Source organism: Mercenaria mercenaria, chromosome 12, assembly GCF_021730395.1.
Source record: "Mercenaria mercenaria strain notata chromosome 12, MADL_Memer_1, whole genome shotgun sequence".
Classification (NCBI taxonomy): domain Eukaryota; kingdom Metazoa; phylum Mollusca; class Bivalvia; order Venerida; family Veneridae; genus Mercenaria; species Mercenaria mercenaria.
Window position 1 is genome coordinate 40,511,709 of NC_069372.1, and position 22,019 is coordinate 40,533,727.

Consider the following 22,019-nt stretch of genomic DNA (forward strand, 5'->3'; position numbering starts at 1 on the left):
ATTTAATACCAGCATGTCTGAAAATTGTGTAACTTTCACATAATCTTACCAGTTTTTACACAATTGAGTGCTGTAAAATAGAATATGGCCCATTTTCATCCTCTGTTTTTATCTGCTGGAAATTAGCAGACAGTTTAATTAGTATTTGTCAGAGTAATCTTCATTTAAAAACAAATTAGCATGAAAACTATACCTTAAATTGAAAATAAGGGGTCTTCCTTCACCATATAAAGGTGAAAAGTTGCTATAAGAGCTATATTGTGTTGGCATGACCCTAACTGAACAAAAACAAATGTCAGATTTCAGACTTCTAAGTGTTGATGATTAAGGGCCCTATTTATCCTGATTTACAGCACTTTTACAACTATTTTCTTCGGTATCTCATTATTTTGTTATCATTTCAAGGATTCTGTGAGCAGAGAAAGGGACCCTTTGGATGATTTCTTTGAGGTCTCTGAACCAAATCACCCTGAAGAGTTTCCAGTGGAGAAAGTTGAAGAAGATAACAAGGATCCAGAAGACTTAGAGGAATCCTCTGATCACACAGAGAAGCCAGAGGAAGAGTTCAGTCCTCTACAGGACAAGGAGGAAGATAATACAGACTCAAAGCTTCCAGGGGAGCCAGAGGAAGAGTTCAGTCCTCTACAGGACAAGGAGGAAGATAATACAGACTCAAAGCTTCCAGGGGAGCCAGAGGAAGAGTTCAGTCCTCTACAGGACAAGGAGGAAGATAATCAAGACTCCGATATTGAAGAGCCACCTGTAACAAAACCAAGAACCAATTTAAAAAAGGTTGGTAAAAGTATTTATTATATGAAGTGAAGTAGGACTGTATAGAAGGACACCTACAATGGTAGGTTTTGTATTAGCTCACTGTCACAAAGTGACAAGGTGAGCTTTTGTGATCGCGTGGCGCTGTTGTACGTGCGTGCGTGGTGCGTTCGTGCGTATAAACTTTTGCTTGTGACCACTCTAGAGGTCACATTTTTCATGGGATCTTATGAAAGTTGGTCAGAATGTTCATCTTGATGATATCTAGGTCAGTTCGAAACTGAGTCACGTGCGGTCAAACTAGGTCAGTAGTCTAAAAATAGAAAACTTGTGACCTCTCTAGAGGCCATATTTTTCATGAGATCTTCATGAAAAAATTGTCAGAATGTTCACCTTGATGATTTTCTAGGTCAAGTTCGAAACTGGGTCACGTGGGTCAAAAACTAGGTCAGTGGTCTAAAAAAAGAAAAAACCTTGTGACATCAAGAGGCATTTTTCAAATGGATCTTCATGAAAATGGTCAGAATGTTCACCTTGATTGATTCTAGGTCAAGTTCGAAATAGGTCATGTGGGTCAAAAACTAGGTCAGTAGATCTAAAAATAGAAAAACCCTTTTGATCTCTTTAGAGCAATATTTATCTCAAAGGATCTTCATGAAAAATTGGTCAGAATGTTCACCTTGATGATATCTAGGTCAAGTTCGAAACTGGGTCACGTGCGGTCAAAAACTAGGTCAGTAGGTCTAAAAATAGAAAAACCTTGTGACCTCTCCTCTCTAGAGGCCATATTTCTCAATTGATCTTCATGAAAAATGGTGAGAATGTTCACCTAGATGATATCTAGGTCAGGTTTGAAACTGGGTTATGTGCGGTCTAAAACTAGGTCAGTAGGTCTAAAAATAGAAAAACCTTGTGACGTCTCTAGAGGCCATGTTTCTCAATGGATCTTCATGAAAATTGGTCAGAATGTTCACCTTGATGATATCTAGGTCAAGTTCGAAACTGGGTCACGTGCGGTCAAAAACTAGGTCAGTAGGTCGAAAAATAGAAAAACCTTGTGACCTCTTTAGAGGCCATTTTTTTCATGAGATCTTCATGAAAATTGGTGAGAATGTTCACCTTGATGATATCTAGGTCAGAGTCAGAAGTGGGTCACATGCCTTCAAAAACTAGGTCATTAGGTCAAATAATAGAAAAACCTTGTGACCTCTCTAGAGGTCATATTTTTCAATGGATCTTCATGAAAATTGGTCAGAATTTTTTATCTTGATGATATCTATGTCACATGTGCTCAAAAACTAGGTCACTATGTCAAATAATAGAAATAACGACGTCGTACTCAGTTCAACACTAGGTCATGTGGGGATAGGTGAGCGATTCAGGACCATCATGGTCCTCTTGTTAATCAAGCAGGGATGAAGAGCAACTCCCATAATGGTAGGTTTTTGCAGTATTTTTCAGTTGTACACTTGCTGAGAAATCAGTGCAGATAGGTCGTTCCAGTAAGCTGGCTAGCATAAAGATTTATAAAAGTCGGACCATGCCAGTGAATAACACTTGAACTGTGTCATGACAAAAGGTATCTAAAGCTAAAATGATGATAATTACTGATGGTTTTCATTTCTACTAATGAAGATACGCGTGACAGTAATAACTAAAAATAAATTTGAGTCGTTAGTAAACTATTACATCATAGTTAATCTAAAAAAAATGAAAATGTGCAATTACTCAATATTATAGTTGAAAATTGTAAATAATGAACTATAGCAAAGATAAACATAACAGTCGAGTAGTTTTATAATTTGAAGAAGAAAAAACAACTTTTATGATCAAAGTTTGAGCAAGTTGCTTTAAAACTAGCAGATCTATACAAGAGATTTTAACTGATTTGTCATGGTACAGTTCAGAAAGTTTCACTAGATTAGTTTATATGTATATCTTACTCAGCACAGGTAATGTATAGATCATACTAACATAACATGATACAAGTCTGTTAACATCAAATTGATATATATTTAAATTGAACGTATACATGTATTGTTGAAACAGAATTAATATTTTGTTTCATGTGTGTAACATTTCTTCTTTTCTAATGCTCTGTATGTGTCCATAATAATCTACGCTGGATTAAAAATCTTGTTGAATGTTTTCTCAAATTACAGTTGATACTATGTTATTAAGTTCCTGCCATATATGACGGACATATCATCATCATCATCATCATCATCATCATCATCATCATCATCACCTTTGTCATCAACATCATAGCAGCAGCATCAGCAGCATCATCAACACCATTTTTATCACATTTGTCATCATAACCTTTTTTATCACCATTTCTTTCATCAATTTCCTTCATTTTCATTTAGGAGGCCTCCATGGCTGAGTGGTTAAGATCGCTGACCTCCAGTCACTTGCCCCTCCTCGATGTGGGGTTTGAGCCTCACTTGGGGTGTAGAATTCTACATGTGAGGAAACCATTGATGGTTTTATTCAGGAGCCCTCCCACAATAAAATAATGCCCGGAGGGATAGGGGAGTTGTTCTCCACCATCAATTTAAGCTGGAAAGTTGCCATATCGCCTATGATTTATTGATGTGATGTTAACCCCTCCCCCCCCCCCCCCCCCCCAAAAAAAAAACAAACAAGGTCATTACCATTGACATCTTGATCATCACCAAATAGCTTTACCATTCTTGATAACAAAGACAGACACCTCTTACACCAGTGGTTTTAATGGCTGAGTGGTTGAAGTCACTGATACCCTCACCTCTGGCGGTAGGAGTCCTGCTCAAGTTTTATAAAATAAGGTAGCTTATAGAACGGAAGTGGTTCTAACATGGTTCCTTTCTGTTCCTGAAATAATGCTTGGGATGTCACTGGGGTCTTCCTCCACATTGATAGCTCGAACATTGAAGGTTGTGTGAGTTGGGTTGATGTAAGTTAAAATCCAACAAAACACAAAACAAAATCCACTATGCAATAACAGCGCTTTATTTCTTCAAACTGAAGTTTTTGACAAATTTTGTTCAAGCAGTTACTGTTCTAAACAAAATATCTGAAGTTAAAATGCACAGGTTTTTGTTTATATTTACTTGATAGCATAGTGCATTAGGACATACTTATTCCATCAAAATAGTGAAATTGTTCATTACTTTTCTCAAACAAATAATCTGGAGTTTCATCATAGCCAAAGTATTGACAATCAAGTCTCACTATTTCTCTTAGTTCATCAATGTCTGCCTCATCAACACTCTGGTAAGCCTGCACAAGAGCCTCGTGCCGTTGTCTCTTCACTTGTGCCCAGTCGATTTCACGCGATAACACGTCTTGAATTACATGTAAGAATCTTTCTTTTGTTATCAGAGAGGTATTTTCATAATTTTGAATAGACATATCAATTTCTTTTGTTAGACATCCAGCTATTTGGAGAAATCGCCATGTGCGTAATAAGAAATTATATACAGGGATATTGCATTTTTTTGAAAATCGTTTAATTGTGATGAAACTGATGTTGATATGTCCTGATGCAGTGTTTATGGCCTTTCTTTTTCAAAATTTTGAAATGATATATTCATGTTAAATCTTGCATTCCAGTTATCCATAATGTGGTAAAAATCTTCCGTGAAATTCTCAAATTTCATAATGAAGTCATACTTTGTTTTGCAAGGGTGACAATGCTTGTATATAGGAGTAAAGTGAGGGTTCAGTTCACTATAATGGTTTTTTGTCGTATTCACGATTTCTTCACCTGTGATCCTCCAAAAGAGATAGTTTGGATGGTAGAGTTTAATCTATCTTAGATCTGAATCGGTTTTGTTAGCTCACCTGTCACATAGTGACAAGGTGAGCTTTTGTGATCACCCGTCGTCCGTCATCAGTCCGTGCGTCCATCCGTCCGTGCGTGCGTCAACAATTTCTTGTCTGCACGATAGTGGTTTCATTTATGATTTTATTTTAACTAAACTTGCACACAACTTGTATCACCATAAGATCTCAGTTCTTTTCTTGAAATGGCCAGATCCCATTATGGGTTCCAGAGTTATGGCCCCTGAAAGGGCCAAAATTAGCTATTTTGACCTTGTCTGCACAATAGCAGCTTTATTTGTAACTTGATTTTTACCAAACTGGCACACAATTTGTATCACCATAAGATCTTGATTCCTTTCTTGAACTGGCCAGATTCCAATATGTGTTCCAGAATTATGGCCCCTGAAAGGGCCAGAATTAGCTATTTTGACCTTGTCTGCACAATAGCAGCTTCATTTATGATTTGATTTTAACCAAACTTGCACACAACTTGTATCACCATAAGATCTTGGTTCCTTTCTTCAACTGGCGAAATTCCTTTATGGGTTCCAGAGTTATGGCCCCTGATAGGGCCAGAATTAGCTATTTTGACCTTGTCTGCACAATAGCAGCTTCATTTATGATTTGAATTTAATCAAACTTGCACAAAACTTGTGTCACCATAAGATCTTGATTCCTTTATTAAACCGGCCAGATCCCTTAATGGGTTCCAGAGTTATGGCCCCTGAAAGGGCCAAAATTAGCTATTTTGACCTTGTCTGCACAATAGCAGCTTCATTTATGATTTGATTTTAACCAAACTTGCACACAACTTGTATTACCACAAGATCTTGGTTCCTTTCTTGAACTCGCCAGATTCCATCATGGGTTCCAGAGTTATGGCCCCTTAAAGGTCCAAAATTGGCTATTTTGGCTTTTGCAGCCATATAGATACTTCATTTATGGTTTTATTTGATACAAACTTCCAAAATATCTTCAGCAACAATAAATCTTGGATTCCATGACAAATCAGATCCAATCGTAGGTTCCAGAGTTATTTTATGTCTGATTACCTCCCCTGATTGTAATCAAAATGGATTTATATCAGTAAGTACTTATAGGACTTATTTGAAATTTCATTATTGTCATTAGTTGGACTGAGCCAGTCAGGGTAGATAACTATGGACTGATTTTATGTCAAATTACCTCCCTTTATTTCAAATTAAAATGGGTATATCTCCATAACTAATGAAGATACTGATCTGAAATTTCATTTATGTCAACAGATTTATTTGGCAGATCCTTCTTTTGTTCACTTACAATAATTTTTTTTTAATTACTTCCCTGTTATGTTACTATAAATAGCTTATTTTTAGTAACTTTTTTATTATTGGCCGTAGGGAAAATCCGAGATCACTTTTCTGTGGTACAACATAGATGGTACCTCCAATTTTTAGGTGTATTTTGACATATCTGTACCTTGTAAGAATTTTTTTTTTCTTTTTGGTTAAATTTCTTCCCTTTGTTGTTCCTGTCCTTTGGACTTAGATATTTTTTCTGAGGACCTTCTTGTCCTCAAGTGCAATGATAACAGGTGAGCGATATAGGGCCATCATGGCCCTCTTGTTTTGTTAAATATTCGTGACGTATTGCCAACTTGCGAAGTGCTGTGAAATGAATCAGTTTTTGTGAACTTCATTGCTTGGCCGGTTTACGAAGTTAGAACATAATGAAGCAGTAAAATTCCTGTCTTTTTGAAGTGCACAATCTCATTTCCTCGAAATATCTGTTATGGCTCAAACCACAAAATTTTGTTTACATGAATTTAATGATTTCTCAGTATCTAGAGCTGTTTATAACAATAATAACAATTTCGTGGGTATTTATTTTTCACAAGTATTTACAGCAACTTCAGCGAAAAATATATGCACCGCATTAAACATCACAAAACATTTATTAAGTGGCAAAGGAAACAGTCTGCATTTTCCTCTGAGCTGACTAATATTAAAGATGAAGCAAAATCCACATTTTAAAATTTGATTTATTTATAAATACAGTACAAATGACATTGCATATGAAGAAAAAAACCTTGCAATTACCTTCACTTAATGGTACCATTTTTCACCATATATAAGTCCAAAAAGAAATCAAATTGGAAAGTGTTTGACTGTCAGTGTACTGTACTAACCTAGCTTAGAGGCAGGGTTGAATTCGAATTGGAAATGTAGGTCACTTGACTATAGACTGAACTCACTTATTGTTGAAAATGAGCACCAGTCTACATTGTGAGAAAAGATTTTGAAAGTTTATTGATATGGCCTAAATACATATTCTTACCTTGAGGTGTTGTTGGTGAAGATCTAACAGTATACAGTACAGTAATGACCAGAAATATCAGTGCAGCTGCCGAAACCATTCATTTGTTATATGACAATCCTAAGGTCTCCATTTTAACTGGAAAATAATGAAATGTTTAAAGGAATTTTGTCTGTTTCCAAGAAATTAATTGAAAAGCTTGATGGGTTATAATGAAAGGTGAAATGAGCTATAGTTCACGAAATTTTTATGTTTGGACCTGTGGTTGCTTTTTGCCATCTTGATGTTTTGCTTAGAAATTATTTTAGGGCCGAAAGGACTGTTTATTAACATCCACTTTGCTAAATTTCTATAACGGACTGGTCTGTTATACCATTTATTTTCCGAAGGGATGTTTGCTGAAAATTTTCTGTCTGAATAGTGAACAGTGCAGACCTGTGAAGATGTGCAAGCATCGATACAGTCTGATCATGATCTACACTGTTTGCCATTCAGTCAGTTTCTTTTTGGTAAGCTCCCCTTTTAACAGTAACTGTTAATGGTTATGTCCAGATTGAAAGATGGATGAGTTCATTAAAGAAATTTAGTAGGGTAAATACTAAATAATGTGTCACAGTATCCAAGAGAAGAGCGTTACTTAACATATTACAATATCCAAGAAATTTACAGAAATGAGTTTACTTAATTAATGACAGTTATATGATATATATGTCTGTTAAGAAGGTTTAGATTTAATAATGACAATAATTGCAATAATAGAAAATAATCTGCATCATAGAAGGTGGTGGCTAGCAAGAGGTTACTTAAATCAAGGAATAGTTTTACCTTCTTGTAAAGGCTGCACTGGTATTCAATGTGGGCAGAACAATTTTACCCTCTTATAAAGACAGGACTTGTCACTAGTATTCCAGGTTGTCAGAACAGTTTTATCTTCTTGTAAAGGCAGAACTAGTATTTCAGGTTTTCAGAACACCTGTATTCTCTTGTAAAGGCAGCGCTGCATGATGTTCCAGGTTGACGGAACACTTTTATCCTCTTGTAAAGGCAGGGCTGACGTTCCAGGCTGACAGAACAGTTTAAGCCTTTTGTAAAGACGGCTGATATTGCAGGCTGACAGAACAGTTTTATCCTCTTGTAAAGGCAGGGCTGATATTCCAGGCTTACAGAACAGTTTAATCCTCTTGAAAAGGTATGCAGGGCAGATATTCCAGGCTGACAGAACAGTTTAAGCCTCTTGAAAAGGCAGGACTTGTTTTCCAGGTTGACAAAACAGTTTTATCTTCTTGTAAAGGCAGGACTAGTAATCTAGGTTGACAGAACAGTTTTATCCTCTTGTAACAGCAGCACTTGTATTCCAGGTTGGCAGAACAGTTTTATCCTCTTGTAACAGCAGGAGTGGTATTCCAGGTTGACAAAACAGTTTTATCCTCTTGTTAAGGCAGGACTAGTAATCTAGGTTGGCAGAACAGTTTTATCTTCTTGTCACAGCAGTACTTGTATTCCAGGTTGAGAGAACAGTTTTATCCTCTTGTAAAGGCAGGTGTGGTATTCCAGGTTTATCCTCTTGTAAAAGCAGGGCTGTTATTCCAGGCTGACAGAACAGTTTTATCCTCTTGTAAAGGTAGAACACATTGACAGAAGAGTTTTTTAGCTCGACTATACGAAGTATAAGGAGAGCTATCCTACTCGCCCCGGCGTCGGCGTCGGCGTCGGCGTCTTTCCGCGTCCCCACCTTGGTTAAAGTTTTGGTGCACTTTCTCTTTTTTCAACTTATCTCTGTAATTACTTGATGGATTTAATTCAAACTTGAAATACTTATTCCTCATCATCATCCACATCATCTGACATAAGGGCCATAACTCTGGCACCAATATTTCAAGAATTATCCCCCCTTTTCACTTAGATTTTCAGGTTAAAGTTTTGATGCACTTTCACTCTATCTCTGTTATTTCTGAATGGATTTGATTCAAACTTAAAATAGTTGTTCAACATCATCACCCACATCATATGACACAAGGTGCATAACTCTGGGACCATTTTTTCATGAATTATGCCCCCTTTTTACTTAGAATTTCAGATTAAAGTTTTGGTGCACTTTCACTCTACCTTTGTTATTACTGAATGGATTTGATTCAAACTTAAAATAGTTGTTCAGCATCATCACCCACATCATATGACACAAGATGCATAACTCTGGCACAATTTTTCATGAATTATTCCCCTTTTTACTTAGAATTTCAGGTTAAAGTTTTATGCACTTTCACTCTATCTCTGTTATTACTAAATAGATCTGATTCAAACTTAAACAATTGTTCAACATCATTACCCTTATCATATGACACAAGGTGCATAACTCTGGGACCATTTTTTCATGAATTATTCCCCCTTTTTACTTAGAATTTTAGGTTAAAGTTTTGATGCACTTTCACTCTACCTCTGTTATTACTGAATGGATTTGATTCAAACTTAAAATAGTTGTTCAGCATCATCACCCACATCATATGACACAAGATGTGTAACTCTGGCACAATTTTTCATGAATTATTCCCCTTTTTACTTAGAATTTCAGGTTAAAGTTTTATGCACTTTCACTCTATCTCTGTTATTACTAAATAGATCTGATTCAAGCTTAAACAATTGTTCAACATCATTACCCTTATCATATGACACAAGGTGCATAACTCTGGGACCATTTTTTCATGAATTATTTCCCCTTTTTACTTAGAATTTTAGGTAAAAGTTTTGATGCACTTTCACTCTACCTCTGTTATTACTGAATGGATTTGATTCAAACTTAAAATATTTGTTCAACATCATCACCCACAACATATGACACAAGGTGCATAACTCTGGCACCAATTTTTCATTAATTATTCCCCCTTTTTACTTAGAATTTTGGGTTAAAGTTTTGATGCACTTTTACTCTGTCTCTGTTATTACTGAATGGATTTGATACCCTTATCATATGACACAAGGTGCATAACTCTGGGACCAATTTTTCATGAATTATTTCCCCTTTTTACTTAGAATTTTAGGTTAAAGTTTTGATGCACTTTCACTCTACCTCTGTTATTACTGAATGGATTTGATTCAAACTTAAAATAGTTGTTCAACATCATCACCCACACTATATGACACAAGCTGCATAACTCTGGCACCAATATTTAATGAATTACGCCCCTTTTTTGCTTAGGATATACTTATATAGTGTTTTGATACATTTTATCTTTACCTCTCTTATTACTTTAAGTTGATATTTTTTGACATAGACTCAGGCTATTGTGCAATATCTTCATCCACAATTGGAGTCATTAAACACTCCAGTGACAGCTCTAGTTTCCTCAGATGTGCCCAGTTTCACTATCCAGCATCGAAATAGTCGAGCGCGCTGTCTCCTGTGACAGCTCTTGTTTCCCCACTGCTTTATACAAAAACTGTTCAGGTGAATAAAAGTAGTTGCTTGTTCACTACAAACAGAAAATTTGTTCAGTGGCAGTCACTAAATAATGTTGAACAGATATATCTTTTTCACTGTGTTTAGAGATGCAGATTATTTCGGTTTTATTGGGTGGTTTTGGTACATTAGTAAATTTAGTACTCATAGAAAATTACATTATGCAAATTAAGTATCGTTCAATTGCATTACTAGTATCTGAAGCCTTTGGTAGCTCAGGCAGTAAGTATGATTCATGTAAAAATTATAAAAAGAAACACTTTATGTCAGATCAGTTTTATAAATAAAAGAGCTGTGCCATTAGAAAACCAACATAGTGCATTTGCGACCAGCATGGATCCAGACCAGCCTGTCTATCCGCGCAGTCTGGTCAGGATCCATGCTGGTCGCTTTCAAAGCCTATTGTATTTAGAGAACTGTTAGCGAACAGCATGGATCCTGACCAGACTGCACAGATGCGCAGGTTGGTCTGGATCCATGCTGGTCGCAAATGCACTATGTTAGTTTTCTCATGGTGCGGCTCAAATGTTGAGTGAGCAATTTCTCGGTGGGATTCTAATTCCTTTTTATGCCCCCGAAGGGAGGCATATAGTTTTTGAACCGTCTGTCGGTCTGTCAGTCTGTCTGTCGGTCTGTCAGTCTGTCCGCAATTTTCGTGTCCGGTCCATATCTTTGTCATCGATGGATGGATTTTCAAATAACTTGGCATGAATGTGTACCACAGTAAGACGACGTGTCGCGCGCAAGACCCAGGTCCGTAGCTCAAAGGTCAAGGTCACACTTAGACGTTAAAGGATAGTGCATTGATGGGCGTGTCCGGTCCATATCTTTGTCATCGATGGATGGATTTTCAAATAACTTGGCATGAATGTGTACCACAGTAAGACGACGTGTCGCGCGCAAGACCCAGGTCCGTAGCTCAAGGGTCAAGGTCACACTTAGACGTTAAAGGATAGTGCATTGATGGGCGTGTCTGGTCCATATCTTTGTCATCCATGGATGGATTTTCAAATAACTTGGCATGAATGTGTACCACAGTAAGACGACGTGTTGCGCGCAAGACCCAGGTCCGTAGCTCAAGGGTCAAGGTCACACTTAGACGTTAAAGGATAGTGCATTGATAGGCGTGTCCGGTCCATATCTTTGTCATCCATGGATGGATTTTCAAATAACTTGGCATGAATGTGTACCACAGTAAGACGACGTGTCGCACGCAAGACCCAGGTCCGTAGCTCAAAGGTCAAGGTCACACTTAGACGATAAAGATCATTTTTCATGATAGTGCATTGATGGGCGTGTCCGGTCCATATCTTTGTCATTCATGAATGGATTTTAAAATAACTACGCATGAATGTGTGACACAGTAAGACGACGTGTCGCGTGCAAGACCCAGCTCCGTAGGTCAAAGGTCCTAAACTCTAACATCGGCCATAACTATTCATTCAAAGTGCCATCGGGGGCATGTGTCATCCTATGGAGACAGCTCTTGTTTTGCACTGATTTGAAACAAGATTGCTCAACCTACTGCTCAAGCCAGTCATTTTGCAAAATACTCCATTAATTATAATTGTATAACACAGTCAGTCCGAATATCTGCCTACCCGTTAAAAATTCCAAAAGGCTCGAAATTTTTTGTTAAAAACAGATAATTTAACTGTCCAAACAGATGTTATGCATAATGGTATAGTTAGAACAGCACTTCTCTTAATACTGTACATGAACTTTTACAGTTAGATCCATAAAAAGAGGTAATAAAAAAATATTGAATTCAATAAAACTTTCTAATATGTTAATCAATATTTAAACCTTTGATAAATATTGGATATTAAAGCAATTATCGGAAATAAGGTTTAACAAGAAATAAGCATATTTTAATGTTCATAACAAAAAAGGCATCATGAGCCTTTAAAATAAACTATAATTATTTAGTTATTATAGTTTAAACATACAGGGTATTGAATATAATTATTTAAAAGTAGCATTTTTTTTTTTGGTTGATGTATCTCCCATTTTATTGTTACATCTAGGTTTTTTCATTAATATGGTATAAAAAAATATATCTTTGATGGAGATATGACAGCAGTTTGGCGATGTATATAAACATTCCAGTCAGTCAGTCACATTATAGTTAATTACTTAGGGATTGTTTTTGTACATAAATAAGGTTGTATCAAGCCAGGTTTACTGTAATTTGTGAAATAAAAAGGTTTTCAATGGTGGTAGGTAATTCAGTGTAAATAGCTGTCCTGAGTTGTATAAAAATTCTTCCATGATCTACATCTACCTTTACTTCTTCATAATCTTTTTTTCATCATTCTAGCAAAAATTGACATTATCTTCAGACTCATCATCATCATCATCATCAACATCACCACCACCACCACCACCACCACCACCATTGTCATCACCTTCATACTTATCATTGCTATTATTATTATCCTTATAATCATCTTCATAATCATCATAATAATAATCGTCATAATCACCACCATCATCATCATCACCACTATCAACACCACCATTGTCGTCATTTTTCATACCGTTGCTATCATTATCCTCTTCATAATAACTTTCACCATGGTCAGTGTTGCCATTGTCTTGATTTTTTGATTTTTCTAGTTGACTATGACGTTATGGAATTCAGAGTTGTCATGCATTTTGCAGTTGCTACAGATATGGTTTCTCTGCTTTGAATTTCTTGAATCTTTTGAAGTGCTGCAAAATAAAACCTAGTTGCTCCTTGCGAAGCTATCAATAACTGTTACAGAAAGATTTGACAGAAACACTAATGAGCAAAAAATGAAATATGACCAAATATCAGAGTCTGTTAACTAAGCAACACTTCCTGCCAGTTTTCGTTATTCTGCTTAAAACAGGGTGGCTGCAACCTAAGTGACTTTTGGATACTGTACATAAGAAGAAAACGTCTTGATTCGGGTAATATTTTGCCTATATTTTCTTTATTACTTGACAGATTTTCTTAAAATAAACTGTGTCAAAGACAGCAAAATGGTTGCTTTCCTTTGCACAAAGCATCTTGGATCAGTTTTCAGTGTGCTTTTCTCAAACACTTTGCCCAACTGCTTTTCGTGGGCTGTGTAGATAATGTACACACTTTGACAGTTAAGCGAAGTGTTTGAGAAAAGTACTGAGAACTGATAGTAGATGTTTTATGCAGAAGAAAGTATTCATTTTGCAGTCTCTTTTGAAACTCTTTATCTTATGAAAATCTGTCAAGTAATATGGAAAATATAGCCTAAGGCAAAATGCTACCTGAATCAGGACATTTTCTCCCTGTGTATGGTATCCAAAAGTCATGTGGGTTCACTTAGGCCACTCTGCTAAACAGAACATTTCTTTGCCTTGTAGAAAGATGTAAATTTATGTCATTAAAAATTGCGCAACTTGGTTTTATTTTTATATACTGGTACTTATATTATTCTAATAAATATTGTATTGAGAGTGCTAACACAATAATGTATTCATATAATATTTTGTATGCATAAAGTGTAATCTGTACATGTTTTCTTTTATCACATGTTTTACATCGTGCGATTGAAACAAAGCAATTTTCTTATTACATTAAAATATTTCCATTTTACTTTGACAGTGAGTTAAGCGAAGTAGACTAAAATTTTGTCGAATTGACTTTGTCTAGAATAGGTTATAGTAACCTTTACCCTGGAGTGCTACATTTCAAAAATGGACTGGTCTGTCAATCCATTTGGGCAGTACCATTTATTATTTGAAGGGGTGTTCACTGAAAATTTACTAGCAGGCTTAAGAAGAAACAGAAATGTTAACATGTGATAAAAAAAATATTACATTTGCGTTGTTTTTTTTGCATTGAATTTATAGACCTCGTTGAATAAAGATGATAAAATGCTCCGAAAAGCCTTGCATTTTATATTTTATTTAACTTGTTTGATAAATTAGGTGTGAAAAGACACTCATGTGATATCTTTTATATATTATAATATAATGTACTGACTGTATACTGTGTATGACCATAGACTGTGTATGTTTGTATCTATAATATATCTCTAACATAGAACATGGAACGAAGTTTTGAGGATTTACTCAACGGTCTTAGTGACGAGTCAGAACCAGAACTTGATGATATGATAGTAGGTGACATAGACAACACAAATCTAGAGGTGAGTTCACACATCCCTACCTCTTCATCCTCATACAGTATGTTTTATGGGAAAGGGTTTCAGGGCTTACATTTGTCCGAGATATGTTTCAGAACTAGTCAACAGAGCTGTTTCATACTTAACCAGGAATATAGTCTTTACAGCGCTGTTTTAGCAGCAACAAAATAGCACTTGGTCTGTTTCAGTTATTGGATTGTCTTGTTACTTATTCCTTGAAAAGATGTTTAAAAATATTTAGCTTATACTTAAACGCTTGCACTAATATTAGAAATATACTGGTACACATTTGTGTAGTATGGTAATATCCAAAGTATACTGTATAATACACATTAAATGGCAAAGGCTGGCCTGAAGTGACCAGAATGCCCATTTCTGGTTATAATGCCTGCTTCCAGTTATAATATATACCTGCTTCCAGTCATAATGCCCACTTCCCGTTATAATGCCCGCTTTCAGTTATAATGCCCGCATCTGGTAATAATGCCTGCTTCTGGTTATAATACCCACTTCCAGTTATAATGCCCACATCTGGTAATAATGCCTGCTTCTGGTTATAATATCCACTTCCAGTTATAATGCCCACATCTGGTAATAATGCCTGCTTCTGGTTATAATACCCACTTCCAGTTATAATGCCCACATCTGGTAATAATGCCTGCTTCTGGTTATAATACCCACTTCCAGTTATAATGCCCACTTCCAGGTATAATGCCCTCTCGGAAATATACTGTACACATTCTTATAATAGATTACACCTGAAATATACCCATACATATTTGTGTAGTATGGTAATGTCCAAAATATACTTAGTCTAGTACATTTTTGTACACATTAGTGTAATATACGGTAATATCCAACATAATTGCCTTGTTTTAATACATGTAACAACTGAAACTGTATTCCTGTATTCTGAGAATAGAAAAAAAGCATAGATTGATAGGTTTTAATTTTGCACTTTCTTTCTACCTAGAGACGAGCTCAGTTGCGAAATAAGGTAAATTGTAGAATTTGTCCAGATAGATGTTGTTTTGCTTGAAATTAGTATTTAAACATTTTGCTTTCTTTTATTCACTAACACTGAACTGTTTTTTTCCTTCGTGTGCTTTTTATTTGAATGACTTTTTAGGTTGCTTAATCAAGAAAATATACCAAGTACCCCAGAACTGCTGGAGCTTAAACTTTTTAAAAAGTACTGTCGCTAATATGCATATCAACATTAAACATTATGAGTTTGACCAGTATGCAGTATGTGGAAACTTACAAGTTTAAAATTAAAGTTTTATTGCTTACGAAACACTGTCTTGCCATTGCTCTGCTTGTCTATCAAACTGGTTTTCTAAATTAATGTTTTATCTTATTGAACGTTTAAAGAAGTGGGTCGAAAGTCTTCTGTGGCCTGTTATCAAAATATTGCTTTCTAGAAAATAAGTTTTAGATTTATTAATATTCTTTTTTGTGCCCCCCACCTAAAAAAAAAATGTGCATGGGGTTGCAATTAGATTTGCATAATTTGTCCATTTGTGGGTCCATCCGTTGGATTTCTGTCATGCATATCTCATAAAGAATTTGACCTAAAGTCATCAGACCTAACAGGATTGTTATTCAGCATGTGCATAGGATTTCATTCAGTCAGAGCAGAGTTATGGCCCTTGACTTATGCGTACAATGACGGGATTGGGGTCACCAGTGTCCTATAGACACCATCTAGTTAATAAATAAATTTAGATAAAGCAATACCTTTTGCAAAGTTTGATAAACTTATTTGTAGATGATACCAACAGAAAATATAGAAAATATAAACTGTTAAAAGTGGAGTTAACTTCAGATGCCCTAATTTACTTACATAGCAAATTATCACTACATTAAAAGTATAAGGGCTGAACGGTTAACTGTTGTACTCAGTTGATTCAAAGAACAAGTTTCAACAGTTTTCTGTTCAACCCTGGTACAATTGTAACTGTTAAGAGTATTTGGAAGATACTTAAAGGGAGATAATAATTCTAACTTCTAAGAGACAGATTTCCGTTCTAAAAAGAACTTGAAACTTTTGAAGCATCATAATAGCTTGCAAGCTGTGTGTCATATTATATTTTGGCAATGCTTTCTTACAGTTGTAAAGCACTGTTATTTTCTTTATGATACTGTCACAATTTATTTTGATCAAAATTAATATTTTATTTTTTAGTATCATTTAATGTACTGGTATACTATTTATTACACACGTTATTTTTCAGTCAAAGATGTTGTAACTGTAGCACAATTTTAGCTGTTTAGTCATTTAATTTAATTGATTTCAAGTATATTCTTTGTAAAAACTACAGCTACTAGAGTTGATATAATTGGCAGCAGAATATTTTCTACCTGCACATCCATGCAGTCTGATCAAGATCTGCTCTTTGTGCTATTCAGTCAGTATCTTTTTGGTAAGCATCCCTGTTAACAGTTAATGGTACTGTCCAAATTGAAAAATAGGCAAGTTCATTATAGAAATTAAGCAGGGTAAGGGTAAAAAAGTTCATATTACCACCCTCAGAGTTCCATAGAATGAAATTACATAATATCAAGACAAAAAGCCTTGTTACATCAAAGGTAGATCAAACAGTCGGAGTCAGACATTGATTTTCCACTGCTATAACATAAAGGTTGGAACAAAAATATTTTTCTTTTCAAAGTGTACTTAAGTATTCTCTCATACATAACTGAACATGACCCTTTCTCAGAATGGGTTTAAATACAATGTTAGTGAGTCTTGATAGCAAAGTTGATATTGTTGTTTTTTTAGTCTCTGCTAGAAAGTCCAGATAAAAGTCAGAGAGATATTAAGCCGCCATCCAGTGATTTCACAACACCCAGTAAACCTCTAGATCTGGATTTCTTCAGCAGCACACCAATGGAGAAAAGTGCTGAGTCACCAGAGGTGAAGGTCATAACCCCAGAGGTCAAAGTCCTCACACCAGATGATGAGGAAGTTGACAAAGAGGTATTTATAAACTGAATATTATTTTAACATCTTGTATTACATTATAGAAAGTCGTCTTCACCGACTAGTTTTATAATCTGAGTCTCAGAACTTTCTGATTACAGAAACCCACCAGTTATCATGTTACTTTATAAAACATTAAATCATGTTAATACATTTAGTAGTGATGGCCTGCCCTTTGTGCATATTTGTATGACTATTAAGACTGCCTCAGTAGCCTATTGGTAGAGCACCCGCTTAAAGTGCTTGAGGGCGTGTATTCATTATGTGTCATACAAAAGACGTAAAAAATGGTACTACCAGCTTCTTTGCTTGACTCTCAGCATTTAAGAGGATAGCTCTAGGACTGTTCAGCCTGTCAGTATAATGTGACAGGATGGGGTATCATGTCACATGTCTATGGCATGATATTCCAGTGAAGCAGCACTTTAAAGATGGGCATTGCACTTACTGCTACAAATACATGTAGACACCATTGTTTACATGACTGAAAATGTTGTGGAAAAAAGACACTAAACCCAAACACACACATGAGCCGCGCCATGAGAAAATCAACATAGTGGCTTTGTGACCAGCATGGATCCAGACCAGCCTGCGCATCCGCGCAGTCTGGTCAGGATCCATGCTGTTCACTAAAGGTTTCTCTAATTGCAGTAGGCTATAAAAGCGAACAGCATGGATCCTGACCAGACTGCGCGGATGCGCAGGCTGGTCTGGATCCTTGCTGGTCGCATACCCACTATGTTGGTTTTCTCATGGCACGGCTCACATATTTTTATGACTTGAGTGTACAATACTTGCTTGTTGTAGGAATGGGCTGGTGAGAAACATGTAACAGACACACTGAATGGTGAGACTTTTGATGAAAATGATGTTGTTATGAGGCCAAAGAAAGACCATAGACATGATTCTGTTGATGGAGATGACTTAAATCTAGAAGCCATTGAGGTATGTTCTAAGAAATATCCAGTGTTTATTAGAAATCATATGATTTTGTCTTTAAGCAACCTAAATGAGTATTATTAGAGACAATCAATGTCAAAATTATAGGCAAGCAATACTGCATCCTGCATCAACTGTAGGGAGTCCAGAAGTAACATCACTGTGGACACGGTGCATTTATTTATCGTAGTATAATTATGAAGATTTAAACATGATATACACTAATTCATTTCTGCTTACATGGGTAAAGTGGTAGGTATTTCAACAACAACACGTACATATGTTTTCTCTGTAGTAATTTATTGCATCAATGTTTCCGCTAATGCCTTCATCAGGATAATTCACATACAAATATAAACAACGGATGTGAGGTAAAACTGGCAGCGTAATGTCAAATAACTGGAAAACGTTAAGCTCAATACCAAAATGCAAAACCATATATATTTATAAGGTGCTGTCCTGGATATGAAAATACCAAAATATCTGAGACAGTATATCTCATCCATCAGATGGGATTAATTTAAGTGGTTTCATAATATATTCATAATGTTGTATGTTTTTATCATGTTCAAACAGAAGGCAACAGATTGTGTCAGATTAGTATGAAGGTAACAGTTTGTCGTGGACATTTCTTAAAACTGCTGATGTTTACAGAATGACTGTTTGATCCATATATTGAACACTATTAAAAAAAAGAGAGAGTTCATAAGGCAAATTAGAGTAACTGTTCCATGCTGTCAGTCACTGTATTGTAGGACACCAACCATCTGGATGTTGATGTGAACAAACACAAGTCGGCCCTTGGGAAGAAAGGCTCGATGGCACTGAGAAGAAAACCTTCGAGAAAGTCACGCAAGTCTCTGTTATCAAGCGATGATGATGCCATCTTTCAAGATTCTACTGGTAATGAATTAACCTTTAGCCTGCTGGCGGCAAACAAGTTTGTCTTTGAAAACAGTGCAGGCCAAGATCAGCCTGCAGGTCCGTGCAGGCTGATTATGGTCTGCACTGTTTGCTATTTGGTCAGTAAATTTTCAGTGAACATCCCTTCAAATAATAAATGGTACTGCCCAAATTGAATGATAGACCAATCCATTTTAGAAGTTTAGCAGGGTAAAGGTTAACAAACACAAGCATTTAAAAAATATTTACAATATAAGATAAGCTACCCTATTCTGAAATGATTTTGTGAAATAAGAAGTTTGAAATTGAAATAGTTTTAGTGGAAGTTTAAAAAAAACAACAAACTGCCCAGTAAAGAAGCTTGTACAAACATCTGCCATAGTGATGCACTGGGTTATGACACCAGACTAGTATTTATAGTAAAAGCATTTCAATTTCCCACACTCTGTAAACTGACATATTGGTTAGTGCCAAATACATACCTAACTGAAGCAGGGGTTACAGTTCTTTGTAGTTATTTACAAAATGCTAATAAAAATTAGAAAAATCTCAACCTGTACTTTTTGGTGATTCGAAGGACTTCCTGCACTTATTTCATGTTTTTAAAACTTTGAAAGCTGTACTTAAGGATCCAAAATGCAATTTTGCCTGTAACACCTTCTGAAAATTACTTGTCAACCTTTTGACAAATCGAAGATACTTTTTAACATAGCAGTTTAAAATAAACACTTGCTTGAATTTGGAACATTTATAACACAACACACTGCATAAATCTTTTTCAGAATGTATAGATATGCTGTGCTTAGGACCCAGTTTTTACACCTTTCCCCTTTCTTTCCAGTGAGAACAAATCTTTCGTATATCATTTTGGCTTGTTAAGGAAAATTAGTTCAAGATAGATAGATGATATTTTTGAAAATATTTCAGATTCGAAGCCTGTGTCTATGACAAACGGCAATGATGATGATGCTGATGACGGGTATGATTTATCTCCCCCTGCCAAGAAACCAAGCCCAGCTGTGATGTTGCCTCTCCCTGGCATGGCTGGACGGGTAAGTAATGAAGTCAGATGCCTATGATAAAAATGGGACAAGGAAATGGAATTGGTCTGTAGTTCTTTCTGTCCATCTGTCCATCTTTCTGAAGACAATAAGATGCCAGTAAGACCAAGGCTTGTAATTCCAAGGTCAAGGAATGTCAAAGGTTTACATAATCAGTTTAGTATCCAGTTTGCAATTTATCAGTTTGAAAGGGCAGAAATGTTCTCCAAAACAAGACTATATGTCACATGAATGATCAAGGCCTTTAGCTCCAGCGTAAGAGTCACATATTGGTAAAGTATTTCCAGGGTTGTTTTATAACTCTAGCATCCATTAATTGTTTGGCACGAAGTTTCCATAACAAGAGGATGTGTCACATGCAAGACCCAGTTCTGTAGCTTCAATTCAAGATCATAAACTTTGAAGTCAAAGGTAAATAAAGTCTTGTTTTGTGTCCAGTCCATAACTCTGAAATCTGTCAAATGATTTAATCTTAATCCACTTTGAACATCATTAGAGCTCCAAGGTCAAGATCACAGAGGTCAAGAGTTTACAAGATCTGTTTCATGTTTGATCTATCACTCTGTTACAAGCAACACCCTATTAAAATACTTCACACCATTTCCAGAATATGAATGTCCAAATGTAAATGTCACAGGTATAAACAAAGTACAAGTCCAAAAATTGTCTTAGGAGGGGGACATTGATTTCATTCTTGTTATGTACCTTACTGGTGTATGGTACTGTGTTTTAGCCCAGTTTCGAAAAAAAAAATAATAGCTGAAATTGTAGGTACTTGCTGTTGATTCATTTGACCAGAGATATACATTGTTGAAAATATTTTATCCTCCTCTTCAGTTGCAGTAGGATCAAAATATGCATGTAAATAAAAATGGAAAATACTTTTTTCAAGCCCCCAAAATTAAATGCTGTAACCCAGCTAGATTAGAACAAAATAGCATAATATAAGCTTGAAGAATTGCTGGAATATATTTTTCTTCTTCGTTCATCATTGTAGCCCCCATCTCAAAGAAATTCATCTGCAGACCAAGATGATGACAATGCCATGGATACAAAGGAGGTTAAACGTTCTTCCAAGCCACCCCCAGGGGCTTTTGTTCTTCCTTCTCTTGGTAAACGCCCAGCTATACCACAAAGATCTTCGAATGACGCCACAGAGAAGGAACCAGAGAACAAACCAGCTGTTTTCGAGAAGCCGGCACTGAAGTCTGTTAAACCAGTAGAAAAAAGCCCATCTCCGGAACAAGACCACACACCAGCTTACAGTCGAGCTGGACTACGTTCTTCTGAGAGACAGGAAACAGAGAAGAAAGGTGGCAGTGAAGAAAGAGACATTATGTTCCAGAAACCAACCCTGAGAAGCACACCAAAACCAAGACCAGATAAATCTCCCGAGGAGAAAATGGACACGGGTAAGCGATTTATTCTTCAGGTAAAATGACTAGCTGTTTACATGGTTAAAGCTTTCTAGAATGTTTTGACTGAAGATAGTTGATTTTTGAAGCATCAGACTGAAATCTTGAATAAAAATTTCCTATGTCTTTAGCATCTATTATTGTTGGGTATGTTTTTCAGTGACCTTAAAGTTTGTATTTAATTTCACACAATCAATTTTTACCTCCTAGGAAATAATATGGGCCAGATAA

At 36.0% G+C, this 22,019-nt stretch overlaps 1 protein-coding gene across 16 annotated transcripts in view; it reads left to right on the top strand.

Annotated features, from left to right (window-relative positions):
- LOC123533961 (WASH complex subunit 2-like) overlaps positions 1–22,019 on the top strand; it is a 51,869-nt gene that overhangs the window by 18,529 nt on the left and 11,321 nt on the right. For 14 of the 16 annotated variants that reach the window (XM_053519784.1, XM_045315966.2, XM_053519786.1 and 11 more), the window contains 8 exons: positions 406–792; positions 14,383–14,487; positions 15,458–15,481; positions 17,270–17,467; positions 18,278–18,415; positions 19,165–19,312; positions 20,240–20,364; positions 21,371–21,785. In XM_053519784.1, coding sequence (XP_053375759.1) covers positions 406–792; positions 14,383–14,487; positions 15,458–15,481; positions 17,270–17,467; positions 18,278–18,415; positions 19,165–19,312; positions 20,240–20,364; positions 21,371–21,785 — 1,540 coding nt within the window. The remainder of the gene's footprint in view (positions 1–405; positions 793–14,382; positions 14,488–15,457; positions 15,482–17,269; positions 17,468–18,277; positions 18,416–19,164; positions 19,313–20,239; positions 20,365–21,370; positions 21,786–22,019) is intronic. The other 2 variants (XM_045315961.2, XM_053519792.1) reach the window with 2 other exon arrangements.